The sequence below is a fragment of the Malania oleifera genome, chromosome 2 (genome assembly GCF_029873635.1).
Source record: "Malania oleifera isolate guangnan ecotype guangnan chromosome 2, ASM2987363v1, whole genome shotgun sequence".
Classification (NCBI taxonomy): domain Eukaryota; kingdom Viridiplantae; phylum Streptophyta; class Magnoliopsida; order Santalales; family Ximeniaceae; genus Malania; species Malania oleifera.
The window spans coordinates 148,661,677-148,677,993 of record NC_080418.1 but is presented as its reverse complement, the minus strand read 5'-3'; the positions used below and the strand labels follow the sequence as shown (position 1 = coordinate 148,677,993).

Below are 16,317 nucleotides of genomic sequence, written 5' to 3'. Positions count from 1 at the left end.
TTAACATTCCCTAGGCTCTATATACTCCATATTATTAATGAAACTTAAAAACACCCTACTTACCCTGGTTTTGGAGTGGTGCCTTAGTACTCCAAATTGAAAATCTGCTCTGCTTGTGTTGCAGAGAATCTTCCCAAGAATCTCATGGTAGTTTCTGGTCATCAAATCGGGCTAAATCCGGGCCAGATTTGAAGAAAATAGGTAGGAAAACCGAAACTCAGAGAGAGAAAATGAGAGTGGAGAGAGATATTCGCAGAAAAAAGATCCAAGGCTTATTTATAACTAGGCCTTCGTCGACGAGACACGTGGATTTGTTGACGAAGCCAAGAAGAACATTCATCGACGAGGTCAAAATGTCACGCCTTAAACCCGAAAATGGGACCCAGGGGTGAAAATGTAATCTAATCTGTCCCTGTATCATAAAAATCATCCAAGATACAATACAATGAATGAGGGTCCGACTCCGTGGGGTTACCAGGCACCCTATACACATCCAAAGATACGCAGCGGAAATAAGGTCTTTCTATACAAGCATGGTACCATACCGAGTCTATACATGTAACAACCCGAAGAATAATGGTATTTAAATAATAAAAGAAAGGGAAATGGAAACTAGAAACAAAAGGAGGCAATCGACTTCGCCAACGAATGCGTTTTGGAAAGGATAAATCAAAAGAATTTTTCAGCACCTTGTCAATGAATACAGGGGACTCGTCGACGAGGGTATAACAGGAGCTCGTCCACGAGGGTTGGAGTTCGTCGACGAAAGTATAATTGGTCTCGTTGACGAGGTGACGTGGCTTGTTGATGAGGAAATACCGAGGGGATGATTTTTGGGTTTCTGAATTTCGTCGACGAAGGGGAGAGTTCGTCGACAAATTTTGTATTGAATTCGTCGACGAGGTGACGTGGCTCGTCGACAAAGGCCACTATTTAAATAGGGTTAAAACGTGATTTTCAGTCATTTTTCAGCGCAGGAACTCCCTCTCTCTCCTCCCTTCGGCTCCCTCTCCTTCTCTTTGATTTTGGGCCGAATTTCCACTGGTTCGACGATCTAAAGCCACCACGACGCTCCTGGGAGAGTTCTCTGCAAGTTTACCGGAGCGGATCGTCGGTGGGGCTGAGGTGGAAACCATCCCAAATCTAGGGTAAGGGTTTCTACTCAATATTTGGATTTTTGACAGTTGTAGAAAGCGTTATATGTGTAGAAATACTGAACTTTAGTTCGGGGGAATGTTGTTTTCAGGGTGTTAAACGGGGAACCTTGCGGGTGCGGGACGGATTTTCTTAGGGGCTTTTCAGGAATCGGGTAAGGGGATAAACTAAGCTAGTTCTTTTTTAGAAATGTATGTATATATAGCATTTGATTTTAGGAAAGTAAATATTTTCATATATATGATTTATATTTGAGAAAAACACTGTTAAAAATGAAGGTATGTTGAATATGTGGAAAACCTGTTAATGTGGCATGAGTAGAAATTGTTTTGAAATACTGTTTTTCTGAAAATGTGATTATGATACGGATTTTTATAATGGAAAAACCGGCGTACAGACCGAGGTTTTTATATGTTTTGCCGGCGTACGGGCCGTGCTATGTGTATGATTTGCCAGCATACGGGCTGAACTATGGATATATGTTGTCGGCATACGAGCTATGTTATGGATGTGATTTGCCAGCGTACGTGGTGTGCTATGATATGATTTGGGGCATATGGGTCGAGCTATGGATGTGTTTTGCCAACGTATGGGCCATGCTATGATTTGTTGGCATATGGGCCGAGCTATGATAAAATGTGTAATACCGGCGTACGGGCCAATGATTTTCATGACATACGTATATATGCAAAATGATATGATTGATTTGATAATTAATGACATGAAATATCCATATATCACAGTTTTAGTATATGTTATATGATATCAGAACCTGGTTGGCTTGGTCTAGGCTAGCACTTGCACGGTACCGTTGCTATGTGTCCATGGTCATCATGATTATGATATCTGTGTTAACGCCGTTATACGGAGTGGTGTGAGATTGGATGGTCAATGTGGTTTTTTAAGAAGAGTGTGAGCGCCCCTGGTGTACGAACCAAGTCAAGCATACCTATCAGACTTACAGGTTGTACTTTTGACTTGGCAGTGATTGGCCAACCATTGTCAGGTCCCGCCTTTGGGCCACACAACCCAGTCATGTGGGGGTAATACATGACAACAGCCAGCTAACCTACTAGGAATGTTTTTATGTTATTATTATTATATGAGATGAAATATGTTTATTAAAATGCAGTATGTTCTACCATGTTTTGATGATATATATGTGTTCCCAGATTTGACAAAATAGTTACTGAATATGTTATGTATGGTATATGAATAACACAGAATACTCATGTTGCCACACACTAGTATTAGTTTATTTCTCTTACTAAGAGGTGTCTCGCCCCAAAATTTTATAAACTTTTCAGGAGCCCCTGATAGGAGAGCGGGTAAAGCCCCGCTGATATAGTACAGTAGATCTGCCCTTCTAGAAGGGTAAGTATTTTGATAGGGTCAGATATATTTTGTGGAAATGGCCCTAAGATATATTTTTGGGTTGAGTGTTGTAGTAACTCTGGTATTGTGATGTATGGTATAATGAGATGTATATGATTGTATGTTTCCTGCTGCTTAGGCTTCCTTTTTGTGTTATGATGTATCCCTAGTACCCACGGGTCCAGGTGGATTATGATCTATTGAGCATGAATATGTGATATTGATTTTATTATTGTATTTTAAGAAAAAAAAATGTTGAAAATAAGTAGGTTGTCACAATATAAGAGCAGAAACAAGGCTCTATCATACAAAGTACAACCGGGTGCCCAACATATCTCAAAACGGCAACTCACAAAACACAAGTCCTAGCACTTACCCAAGCGCTACCTGCAGTACATCGGCCACTACGCTCTTGACACAAGGACGTTAGTTCCAGTTCCAGTTACACGAAGGACCTAAAATATATGTACGTACAGCTGGGGTGAGACGCCTCTCAGTAAGGAAGAATGCAAGTTATATCGGTGTGTGGCATTTGAGTGTTATCATGACGCAACACATAAACAGTTAAATGTAGTTCCAGTACTAATTTCACAACAGTGCATACACGCACACACACATGATTAAGCAATCCTGGTGTCGTCACACCCTTCGGCCCGAAGCCGGCTCGTGACATATGGTGTTGGCCCCTATCCAACTCGCAAAACACGACGCCACCGGCACATGGCTAGTCCTAGACTCCCATGACATCGTACCGACGCTAAACTGGTGGATCCACACCCTTCGGTGATCAGTCGGTAAGGCTCACGCCCTTGGATATAAAGTTGGACACTCTTGCCAAACATGGCCAGCAATTTCATATGCCCTCAGATATAGAGTCGGACACTCTTAGTACCTAGAACAAATTCAGAACCCCGTTCCTACTCGCATTTCAACCAAACACAACAAAAATATGCATGCTCATATAACCAAACAAACCACACCCATTTGGTAATCGAAAATCATGGTTTTCCAAACACATATAATTTAAACAAGTCAAGGCACGGTCATCCCTATAACACAGTATAAATCAACATATACATGCAGCCCGTTGCCCCCATTTTTCCCAAAACTTTAATCATGAAAAACTCATAGTTTTCCCCCATTAGATCCCCCCAAATGAGTAACCAAAATACACACAGGATCGTGAACCACAGTTCTACCGAGTCCGATTTTGAAAATAACCGACATAAACAGATTGCCCTTACCTTTCCCCCAAATGACAAATCCTGAACTCTAAGGCCCCTAAACAGTGAACTGAGTTCCAAAACCTACAACCGACAGTACAGAATATACTCACGACTCTGTTCTCTACAAAACTACTGGAATGGAAATGCAAACCGAGCCTTACCTTGATTTTACGCCAAACCCAAAAATGGCCAAATCAAAAATCCGATCCGTAGAACTTGTAGAGAATCCTTCTACGATCCTCGTGGTAAATTTGGATCATCAAATCAGACAATGAACAGCGAAGAAATCTAGAGAGAGGAAGTGTATGGAGAGTTTCTAGAGAGAGAGAGAGAATATTTAGATTTCTTAACCGAGAAGTAATAGAAATTGATATTTATAACCCTTGACTCGGCTGCCTTCGTCGACGAAACGGTGTCCTCGTCGACGAGGTCATATAGACAGTTCGTCAACGAAACAGTGACCTCGTCGATGAGCCTAAGATTCCTAGTTTCCTGAAATCTCTCGGCTTCTCCTCGGCGACGAGCCCCTGAACTTCGTCGATGAGAAATACAAGGCCTTCGTTGCCGAGATCTGGCTTCGTCGATGAAGCCTGCTCAAATTCCAAATTTACCCTTCTCTTAATTATTTAAACCCATATATCACGGTTTGGGTTCTTACACAAAACATTCGTCGATGAAGCGTTTAAAAACCTGAATTTCCCCTGCTCTTGGTAATTACTCATAGACAAGACATGTGTACTCGTCGACGAGGCACCGGGTTGTTACATTCTCCCCTCCTTAAAAGAATTTCGTACTTGAAATTCGTCAATTTCATATTTTTACAATTTTAGGAATTAGCTAACCACATTCATACATTTTAATTAATTCTAACACATGAAGCATCAAATCACTCAAATTCAAACGAGATTATTACTTATGCAAATGTAAACATATATCTGTGCCCCTTTAGTATTGTCCCCCTCTGCTGTACCAAGCATAAAAGCACGTGCCAAGCTGCCACCGCCATGAGGCACCGAGTTGTTCCTCCGAGTTTGATCTGGAGCAGATGCATTATTCAGCAGTTCTCGACACTCCTGAGCTATATGACAATACTTGCCACATCTATAGCATACGACACCCCTACTCCGACATTCTTCCCAATGCCTTTGATTACATCTAAAGCAGTGGGGGCGTGACAAATCACCCTATTGTCCTTGATTATTTCTTTTTGGCCTCTGACCCGTAGTATCTCTATCTCCTCTCCAGGACACATGTCTGACATTTGTCTGAGGTCTGGGAAACATGGGTCTCCTTCTCTGTTTCGACACCTCTGCACCTCTCTGTAGACTCGACTCTACAACAGTGGCTTATCCACCAGTTCTATGAAGTACTGTATCAGTAAACATGTCATGTGCTCATGAATCTTATGATTTATGCCTCTTTCAAACCATCTTGCCTTTTGATATTCCTCTAGGACCATGAAAGGTGCAAAATGGGAAAGTTCTAGGAACCTAGCAGCATATTGCAGAACTATGAGGTGCCCCTGAGTCAAGTTGAAAAATTCTTCCGCATTCGCATTTTTGGTGGTAGTGGGAAAATATCGGTCGTAGAAGACCTTCTTAAAACGACCTCAGGTTATCGCTATAAACACTGCTTGCTGCTTTTCAACAACTTCACTGCATGCCACCACCGTTCAGCTTCTTCGGTCAGCTTGAAAGTGGCGAAAAGAACTTTCTGCTCCTCAATGCAATTAAGTACTGCTAATATTTTCTTCATCTCTTGCATTCAAGTCTTAGCTTTGATCGGGTCAGTGCCACCCTCAAAAGAAGAGGGTTTCAAGCGGGTGAATTGATCAATTGTACAGCCCTAGTGCACTAGTGGGTAGTTTGATCCCCCAAAATCTTGTCTCATCACTTCCCTAACCTGACGGGCTATACCTTGCAACAATCGGGAGGTTTCAATCTCATCTCCGCTGGAAGCTCTCAAATAATCTCTTCCTCCATCGTCCACGCCTTTACCTCTCGGATCTATCTTGTATATATATATATATATATAACTCAGTCAAGTTTAAATTTCTACATCTTAGTATAACTAACATAATCATTAAACAAGAAACCAATTTAATATCTAAATCCTCAATTAAGTATCCGATATCCAATTATCTGCAATCATCTTAACCTTCAAATTCAAATTCCAAGTTTCAGTCTCTCTGCTTGGAAACATCACTGGCGATGGATTTACCATGATTTTCTGAAACCGTCGTCTAATTCAGAAAATCACAGAAGTGTGTCAAGGGATTTCTACCTCCAGGCTACAAAACAAATTCAAACTCCTGTCAGTATCTTAATTTACCCGTTCCTATCCTCATCCAACTCAAACCTATACTTTGGTATTAATTCTTAAAGTCTGCAAGACCGTTAGGCTCTAATACCAACTGTAATGCCTCGTACCCGTCATGTGAGACCCAGTGTAATGACCTAAAGAATAATGGTATTTAAATAATAAAGAGAGAGAGAGAGAGAGAGAGAGAGAGAGAGAGAGAGAGAGAGAGAAAGAGAAATGGGAATAGAAAAAAGGGCATAGCAGACTTCGTCGACGAGAAGATCCCGAGAGGATGTTTTTGGCGACTCTGAATATCTTCGACGAAGGGAGAGTTCATCGACGAATTGCCTCTTGACCTCGTCGACGAGGTGACGTGGCTCGTCGACAAATCCCATAGTATAAATAGCCCAAACCTCAAATTTTTACGTAGAAAAATCAGAAAAAATTTCCTTTCTCTCTCTCTACTATGGTTTCTCTCTCTTCTCTCTTTGATTCCGACCCTGTTTCTCGCCAGATCGACGATCTGAGGCCACCACGACACTCCTGGGGAAGTTCTCTCCAAATCTGCCGAAGCGGATCGTTGGTGGGACTAAGTTAAAATTCATCCCTGGTTTAAGGTAAGACTTTTTATGCAAAATTTGATCTTGCCATAGTTATGGGAAATGTTATTCATAGAAATATACTAAAGTTTAGTTCTAAGAGTTGTCGTTTTCAGAGTGTTGAACGGGAAACCCTACAAGTGCAGGACGAGTGCATTTTAGGGGGTTTCTTTTCATTTTATGGTAAGGGAATAAACAAAAATAGTTATTTTCCATGCAAATTATTATTATTTATCAGCAAATTAATTTTCAGGAAAGCATGTTTTATATTTGAAAATTATTGAGAAAATGCATATTTGGGAAAATACTGTTGTTATATAGGAAATATGATTTTAGAATGAAATGTATGATTTTACTCAGCATTGTGTGACATGACTATTATTTTACATAATAATTATTATGTTATGACAATTTTATGAATGAAGTATGATTCTCAGAAGTTATGAAATATTGCAGTGATTCTTAGAAGTTATGAAATATTGCAATGATTCTTAGAAGTTATGAAATATTGCAGTACATTATAGTTTCAAAATACATGATAAATGATTTATTTATTCAGAATGATATGTATGAACTATTTGGCGCAAGACCGTGATTGATAGTCGGCGCAAGGTCGTGTATGATGTATAATTTTGGCACAAGGCCATAGATGCGAAAGTAATCGGCGCAAGGCCATATGTTTTTTTTTATCACAAAAAATGCTATCAATCTATTTATGCTAAACTATATATTATAATGTTTTATATATTATCAAAACTTGAATGTTAGTTTAGTTCAGTTACAGGAGCGCGGTACCGTAGCTATACAGATCATATTACTATGTCCAAACTTGTGCTAACAGCCCTACAAGGGGGTAGAAGATGGATTGTCGATGTGGCTTTCAGTGTAGAGTTGTAGACGTCCACCTGACAGTCCAGACCAGGGTGTGGTGGGCCCATTGTACTTACAGACATATTTGACTCGGAAGTGGTCGGCCAGCCATTGTCGGGTCCTACCTTCGGGCTGCACAACCCGTCATGGGGGGTAATACATGACATCAGCTAGCTATACATCCTAAGTAAATTTCAATATTATCAGTTATATCAGACATTTCATGATTAATATGACTTATTAGAAATTATGAAAGTATATGATTATTCAGTATGTTATAATGAATGTTTTCAAGTATATGAAATGTACCGTATATGTATAATTGCATCAAATATTCACGTTGTCATACAGTTGTATTTAGTTTATTTTCCTTTACTGAGAAGTATTTCATCCCCGAACTTAAATAATTTTCAGGAAACCCAAAAGGACCGGCAGATCGAGGCCCCCGTTGAGTCTGTTGTGCTACCCCGTTAGTAGGGTAAGTTTGAACTAGGATCACAAGATTTTGATGTGGGATCCTAGAGTTATTTTTTTATTTTGGGAGATTGTATATAAACACAGTGTTTTGGATTATAGTTAACTCTGGTATTATATATTTGTGGTTATAAGAATGTGATTTACATTTACTGCTATTTAGGTTTCCGCTGTGAATGTTAGATGAGTCCCGTTATCGTCGGGTTCGAGTTGACCTTATTATTAAATATGTTTTACTATATGATTGGATTAGCAGGTCGTTACACCCAAGGTGTTATGAGACCAATCATATGTCTCTGAGACCATTTACGCAGAAGAACTAATTAAAACAACCTCAAATATAATACCAGAGTTTTATATACATATATAAACAAACCCCATAAAAGAGTATAACAAATCCTCCATATTACAAAACCCGGAAATATTTTAACATAAAACAGTAGTTTATTCCTTTAAACACTCACAACTAAACCCCGCCCTAGAGCTTTCTAAGCTCGATCACCTGAAGGACCTAAAAAGAATAATAATTTGTTATGGTGAGACACCTCTTAGTAAGGAAGAAAAAGTAATAAATTGTGTGTGATAGAGAGTTTAATATATAAAAAAATAATCATTCATAATTCAATATCCTTAGCACCAAAGAATCCACATCATCAATTACATCACTAACATCTGATAACATACACATATTCATAATTATTTTTACTGATAATTCCTGAGAATAGGAAAGATTACCCGTCCATACAAGTAACTTCCCTCTGCTCTACCGATAATACCAGGACACTCACCTTACTCAGTAAGTCCTCGGTTTATGTATCTAGGTAAAGTCTCCAAGAATAGGGAAGTTTACTCGCTCATACAAGTAACTTCCCTCTACTCTAGTACCAACAGAAAATAACTAAGGCACTCGCCTTTCTCACCAAGCCCTCGAGTGGAGAATTCTACCTTACCATAAATACTTATGTAATTATAATTACATGCATCCAATGCCATCATATTACAGAGATCCACGCATGTACACATACCACAACCAATCCACATAGATACACATCCACATAGGATTATTCACATAATTTTCATTCACACCCACACAGGGTTCATATCCACACAAAATACAACGTTCACACAGGACTCTCATTCATACAAAACACGCGGTTCACACAGGACTATCAACTACCCAGGTGATAAATTTAAGCACAATCCCATTCATAGTAAATCGGTAAAACAAACTCCTCATTCCACTGCCAATGTTTTACCTCCTTAATATAAATATCCATATAATGACCTCTTCATACCACTGCCAACGCTATATCACAATTTACATGAACCACAATACATATCAATAATAAAACCAACCACTCAAGCACATCCACGCATTTATCACAGTATACACAATTAGACAGTATTCACAATCAAGCAGAATTTGCAGCCCAAACAGTAACCACAAGCACACAATAAGTCATAATCTTGCAATACTCACAACCATTTAATTGTGAAATTTATCTTCCACGCCGCACGATTTTTCCCAAATACCATATATTTAATTAAAATCATCCTTGATCCAAAAGTCTAATCATTCAAAAAATTATTCCTAAATATATATAATTTTATACAGGAGTTTGTGTGGATATGAATCTCGTGTGGGTGTGAATTACCATTTGTTTTAATTACCAAATATACAATTCTATTTTTATTTTAATTACCATTTGTTTAATACACAAAAATAGAATTGAATAAAATGAAATTGGTCTTTATACTTTACATATTTATCATATAATTTTTTTATTACATTCCAATTTCATTCCAATGTAACAAATAATATTGAGTTAGAAAAGATGATGATCATAGTGTCTGACGAAACGGTTAGTGTAATGTCAGACCTTTGAATATTATAATTTTTAATGTTTGATAACTCAAACATAAAGTAATCAAACTATAGTCATGAAATTTATTTTCAAAAAATGAAAAATTGACAGGTCTATGATTTTATGCTTAGACAATATAAAAAAATGAGTGTGACTTGGAAGTCAAAGGTTCGAGACGTGGAAATAGTCTCTTACAAAAATATAATGTGAGGTTGCGTACTATAAACCCATTATGATCTGCCCCTTCTCAGGCTACCCCTTTTACAATATACAAAAATGAGTTAGTACTATTAACTAATAAACCGAAATACTTTCTATCGTTTTTTCGTATGTGAAACCAACTCTCATCTTACTTTGAAAATACACTAAATCTGCATTTGAGGGTATAGAAAAATTTATATATAAATTTAGATTTATACAGATTCAAGTAAAAAATAACGCAAAAGAATATTATATCTTTTTTGAAAATGTATACAAATTCAAACTCAAGCCTTAAAATCTATAGTCCTAAATAACCGATGAGAATAATCTAAATCATCACATTAACAATATAAACAATCTAGGGCGTTAATGTATTCATTTATTTTATAATAAAAAACTTATGTTCAAACTTTGGGGCTTGAACCAAGGAATTAAACCTGAACTCGAACTCTTCTTTTGATTACCATATGATATTAGATTACGAAAAATAAGATTCGAGCCTTTACCAACAACAAACACTCTTTGTGCCCATTAATTACGCAACACACATCATAAAAATAACATTTTTGTTTTTTATTTTTTGATCTATGGCGAAGAATGTGACTACTCATTTGAAATAAAATTAAGAAAACAAAAAGAAGGGAAGAAGAAGAAAGCAAGACCGATAGTCGTAGATTTCTAGAAAAAAAAAAAAAAAATAAGAAGACAAATAAGCATAAATTTAAAAAAAAAAAAAAAACAACCCAACTTTGCCTATAGGTACCTACATCATGATGTGTTTGTGTCGGTGAGTGACGGACATGTAACTCTTATATAATTTTTTATTATTAGGAAAAAAAATCATAAATTTTTATCTTTTATAATTATAAAGGGAGTTTAGGACAAGAGGAAGGTTGTTATCGTGTGACCTAAATTTTACGAGTTTGAGATATAAAAACAAACTTACAAAAATAAAAGGTCAGAATGTATATTATAGATCTATTGTGATTCGTTCATTTCTCGAATGCTGAATTTTATTAACTGAACTGTTTTTTCTTTTTTTAATAATTTAAAATGAAGAAATTGAGTGAAGTCAAAAAGTCGTCGTCCTGGCGTCTTGGCATGGCTGTGGATTCCTGACGCCAACTTTTTTCCACCGCCACATATTATATTTCAAAATTTCATGCCCACTTATAATTATTTTCTAAAAGGAAAATACCATGCACCAATCAGAGCTTGCCATGTATATGAATTGAGGATAAAGATAAGGCGTATGAGTCAAATTGACTAATATGCCCCTACTTCCTAGAAAGTCCCATGCAGTGGCATCATGGGCATTCTTGGTAGGTACAAAATTGAGGCCATGACTTCATGACAATGCCGCTTTATATGGTCTTGATGTTCCAAAGTTTCATCAACTAAACTTTGGTGGGCAAAATTTTTCTTTCACAATTCACAATGGCCAAGCTTCATTCCTTCCTCCTCATTTTCTCCATCTCACTTTTTATTTCGGTTTCGATCGCCAAAAATAATGAGGAATTTGTCGAAGTTAAAAAGAAGAAGGGAATTCGATATCGAAGAGAGAAGATGAGCGTTTTTGAATTCTATTGGCATGATATTGTGAGCGGTTTGAACCGGACGTCCATGACGGTGGTGCCCCCGACCTCGAGTGCCATGGCCACTAGGTTTGGCCTTGTGAATATGATCGACAACCCGTTGACGGTCGGGCCGGACCCTAAGTCCAAGCTAATTGGACGGGCCCAAGGGTTTTACGCCATGGCCTCGCAAGAGCAATTCGAATTATTGATGGTTATGAACTTCGTCTTTGTTGAGGGCAAGTACTGCAATAGTACCATAACTGTGTTCGGTCGAAACCCGATTTTTGACACCGAGAGGGAGATGCCGGTGATTGGCGGCAGTGGGCTTTTTCGATTTGCTCGGGGCTATGTTAAGCTCAAGACTCATGACTTCAATCTAACCACAAAAAATGCTGTTGTTAAGTATACTGTTCGTGTGCTGCATTTTTGATGTTTTGGGCTTTATTTTGTTGGACACTTTTTTGAGCCACTATTTATGACACTTAATAGTATTGGAACTACAAAAAATTCAGAGTTTATTTTGTTGGACACTTTTTTTGAGCAACTATTTTTATTTTATTTTATGATAAAGTATGCTTAAATTAAAAAGGGAAAAAATTGTTGTATTGAAGTCGAATTCTTCTTAAGTTTTCTGCTGTAATTTGTTAGTACAGTAACTCAATTCCCTTGCCTAATTATAAAAAAAAAAAAAAAAGGAGTAAGTTGTTGACTAATTGACTATTCATATGGCTTCAAAGAAGAAAAAGACTATTTTAAAAATCAAATAATCCCACTAATCTGGAACCTAAATCTGACAATGAATGTCAGTATAGAAGTGACTGACCAAAATGGAAAGAGGCTATTGGATCAGAAGTAAACTCTCTATCAAAAAGAAAAGTTTTTGAACCTGTAGTCCAAACACTAGAAGATGTCTAATCTGTTGGATACAAATAAATATTTGTGCGTAAGCGAAATGAAAATAATGAAATTACTTGATATAAAGCGAGGCTTGTGGCACAAGGTGTGACAACCCGGATAAAAATGGTACTTAAAATAATAAATAAAAAGGAGAATTATTTGAAGCCTCGTCGACAAACACAGAGGATTCGTCAACGAGGGCATAAGAGGGCCTCGTCAACAAAGCCAAATTTCGTCGACGAGGAGTGGATTTCGTTGACGAAATTATCGAAGGACTCGTTGACGAGATGACGTGGCTCGTCGACGAATCCAGTCCTATAAATACTAAAAATCTGGATTTTAACTTCACAATGAAGCAAACTCTCTCCCTCTCTCTCCTCCCTTCAGCTCCCTCTCCTTCTTTCTTCAATTTCGAGCCAAATTTAAGCCGGATCGACAATCTGAAGCCACCATGACGCTCCTAGGGAAGTTCTCTCCAAATCTGTCGGAGCAAATTGTTGGTGAAAGTAAGTTGTAAATCATCCTTGAGTTGAGGTAAAACTTTTTAAACCAAATTTGGTATTGCGGTAGTTATAGAAAATGATATACACGTGAAAATACTGAAGTTTAATACTGAGAGTTTTCATTTTCAGAGTATTAATCAGGAAATCCTACGGGTGTTAGACCAGGATATTTTAGAGGGCTTTCTCAATAGCTAGGTAAAGGAATAAACTAAAACAGTAATTTTTCCATATGTATTATTATTATTATTATCAGCAAAGTAATTTTCAGGGAATATGTATTATATTTGAATATTATTGAGAAAATGTATGTTATTGGGAAAATACTACTATTATACAGGAATGTGATTTTAGAATGAAACGTAAGGATTTACTCAGTTTTGTGTGGCATGAATATTATTTTTCATGAAATGTATTACGTTATGACAATTTTACGAGTAAGCATGTTTTTAGAAATTACGTAATAATGCAGTATATGATGATTTTGAAATACATGATAATTGGTTTATTTTCAGAATGATATATATACGAAACGTTCGGCACGAGGCCATAATTATGAAATGTTCGGCACGAGACCGTAATTATGATATGTTCGGCGCGAGGGCGTAATTATGAAATTATGAAAGATGCTATATTATCATGTATTATATGTTATCAGAACCCGGATGTTACTTTAGTTCAGTTTCAGGAGCTCGGGACCGTAGCTATATATAGATCAGATATCTATGTTCAGACTTGTGCTAACCACCCCACGAGGGGGTGGGAGATGGATAGTCGATGTGGCTTTCAGTGTAAAGTTGTAAACGTCCACCCTGCAGTCTGGACCAGGGTGCGGCGGGCCCATCGTACTTACATACATTTTTTATTCGGTAGTGGTCAGCCAGCCATTGTCAGCTCCCACCCTCGGGCTGCACAACCCGTCATGGGGGGTAATACATGACATCAGCTAGCTATTCATCCTGGGCATGTTTTCAGTACTATCAGTTATAATAGATGTTTTATGAACGATATGGGTTATTAGTAAATATGAAAGTATCTGATGATTCAGTATATTATGATGAATGTTTACAGATATATGAAATGTACTGTACTTGTATAATTGCATTAAATATTCATGTTGTCACATAACTGTATTTAGTTTATTTTTTCTTACTGAGAAGTGTCTCACCCCCCGAATATTAAATGATTTTTCAGGAGCTCCCGAGAGACTGGTGGGTCATGACCGCCGTTGAGTTTGTCAAGTTACCCCACGAAGAGAGTAAGTCTTGTACTAGGATCAGTAGATTTTTGTGGTATGATGCTAGAGTTATTTTGATATTTTGGAGGTTGTATATAACTACAGTATTTTGATGATGTAGTAAACTCTGGTATTATGTAATTAATGGTTTGATGGATGTAATTTTATATATATTGTTGCTTAGTTTCCGCTGTTTTATGTTAAGCTGTTCCCCGCTACCCACGGGTTCGGGTTGATATCATTATTATTTATGTTTATTATGTGATAAGTTATGGGGGTCGTTACACAAGGTTTCTTGCAAAAATTCAGAATTGATTGTGAGGAGACATATTCTCACATAATGGAAGGAATCTTGTCTAAGCTTTCAGAGTCAAATCTATGGCTGGACATGGTTTAATTAATCCATTCATAATTCTCGAACCAACAATCAAAATAAAATTTTTGTTTGACAAGAAATGTAAATTGAAATCGAATCATTTTAAACGGTCATTGCTATCTCATTTTAAATGTGTAAGCTTCGAGCAGTGTTTGACATGTCTTCTTAGGTAAAATATAGAATGTGTTCAGGAGAAAAAGATAAAAGGGGAGATGAATCAGACGTTGATAGTGAATTTAGCAATGATCTTGCTTCGATGGTGGACTTTTACTTGATGAAATTTGTGACAAATTGGGTAGTTCATGAACAAATTGGTTTGTGAAATGATGGCAAGTACAACTTTTACTTGATGGAATGCACTTGAGAGAGAAACACATGCTTCTATTTTAGAGCAAGAATATGAGAATTTTGATATACAAGAAAATAGAAATAGAGCACCTCACATATTAATGAAATAAGTGTAATGGTGTACCATTATTGTAGAGACCCGAAGAATTATAGAAATTAAGTAAATAAAAGAAATGAGAGAAAATGAGTTTTCTGAAGGGACTTAGCAGGGTATCGTCGACGAACATAGAGTGTTCATCGACGAGCAGCCTTCTTGAGCTCGTTGACGTGGACTCGTGTCTCGTCGACAAGAACTTACCGAGAGGGGTTTAGCGAAGCCTGAATTTCGTCAACGAGGGTTACGAGTTCGTCGACAAACCTCCTTCATGGACTCGTCGACGAGGTGACGTGTCTCGTCGACAAATCCGCATTATATAAATACACCAACCTTGAGATTTCAACGAAATTTTCATGGAGCCTCTCTCTCTCTCTCTCTCTCTCTCTCTCTCTCTCTCTCTCTCTCTCTTTAAAATCGTCTCATCTACCTTCTCTCTTCATTTTTGACTTCGATTCTCGCCGGTTTGGCAATCAGAAGCCGCCATGCTACTCCTGGGAAGATTTTCTACAAGTCTACTGGAGTAGATTGTTGGTTAGGCCAACTTGGGCACCATCCCAAAATCAGGGTAAGTAAGAGATTTAAGGGTATTATGAGTTGTTTGGAGTATTTGAAATGTAGGTAGTATTATATTAAAATTGTTGTGGGAAATGAGTTGATTGATTTGGTAAAAATATGATTCTTAGGCTTTTGAATTAGGAACACCGAGGATCGTCAAAATTGGGTGTTGTTGTTAGCATCTCTGTAAGCCAAGTAAGGGGAATAAATTATAATAGTATTTTTATAAAAATTATGGGTTGGAAAATATATGAAAATGGTATATGATATTTTACCTAAAATTTATTTATAATATAAATATCAGATGAAATTTGTGTGGCATATGAATTGTGTTAGGAAATGTTTAAACTGTGATAAATGAATTGCCCTGTGAAATATGTGATATTGAAATGTGTTATGGTATGAGAATTGAATTATGGGAAAATAATGAAAGTAAAATATGCAAGAAATTTATTTTATGAGAAAATGAGGAAATGTGAAATATGTGAATGTGTTTTGAGAAATACTAAATATTTGTGAAAAGAGATGTTTATATGATAAAATGTGTTGAGATTACTGATTTTGAAATGTGTATATTGCAATGCAAAATTCTACAATATGAATACGAGGAATGTGAACATGTGAAACATGATGATAAGAAATGTGAATATGGGAAATGAAAATAT

At 37.1% G+C, this 16,317-nt stretch overlaps 1 protein-coding gene across 1 annotated transcript; it reads left to right on the top strand.

Annotated features, from left to right (window-relative positions):
* Positions 1 to 11,447: 11,447 nt before the first annotated feature.
* LOC131149337 (dirigent protein 19-like) lies at positions 11,448 to 12,172 on the top strand. The gene has a single exon (XM_058099706.1). The coding sequence runs from the start codon at positions 11,503 to 11,505 to the stop codon at positions 12,070 to 12,072; it is 570 nt and encodes a 189-aa protein (XP_057955689.1). The 5' UTR covers positions 11,448 to 11,502; the 3' UTR covers positions 12,073 to 12,172.
* The last annotated feature ends 4,145 nt before the right edge of the window (positions 12,173 to 16,317 follow it).

Excerpts from the sequence above, each read along its gene's own strand:
- LOC131149337 (XM_058099706.1), top strand. The coding sequence starts at position 11,503 with ATGGCCAAGCTTCATTCCTTCCTCCTCATTTTCTCCATCTCACTTTTT.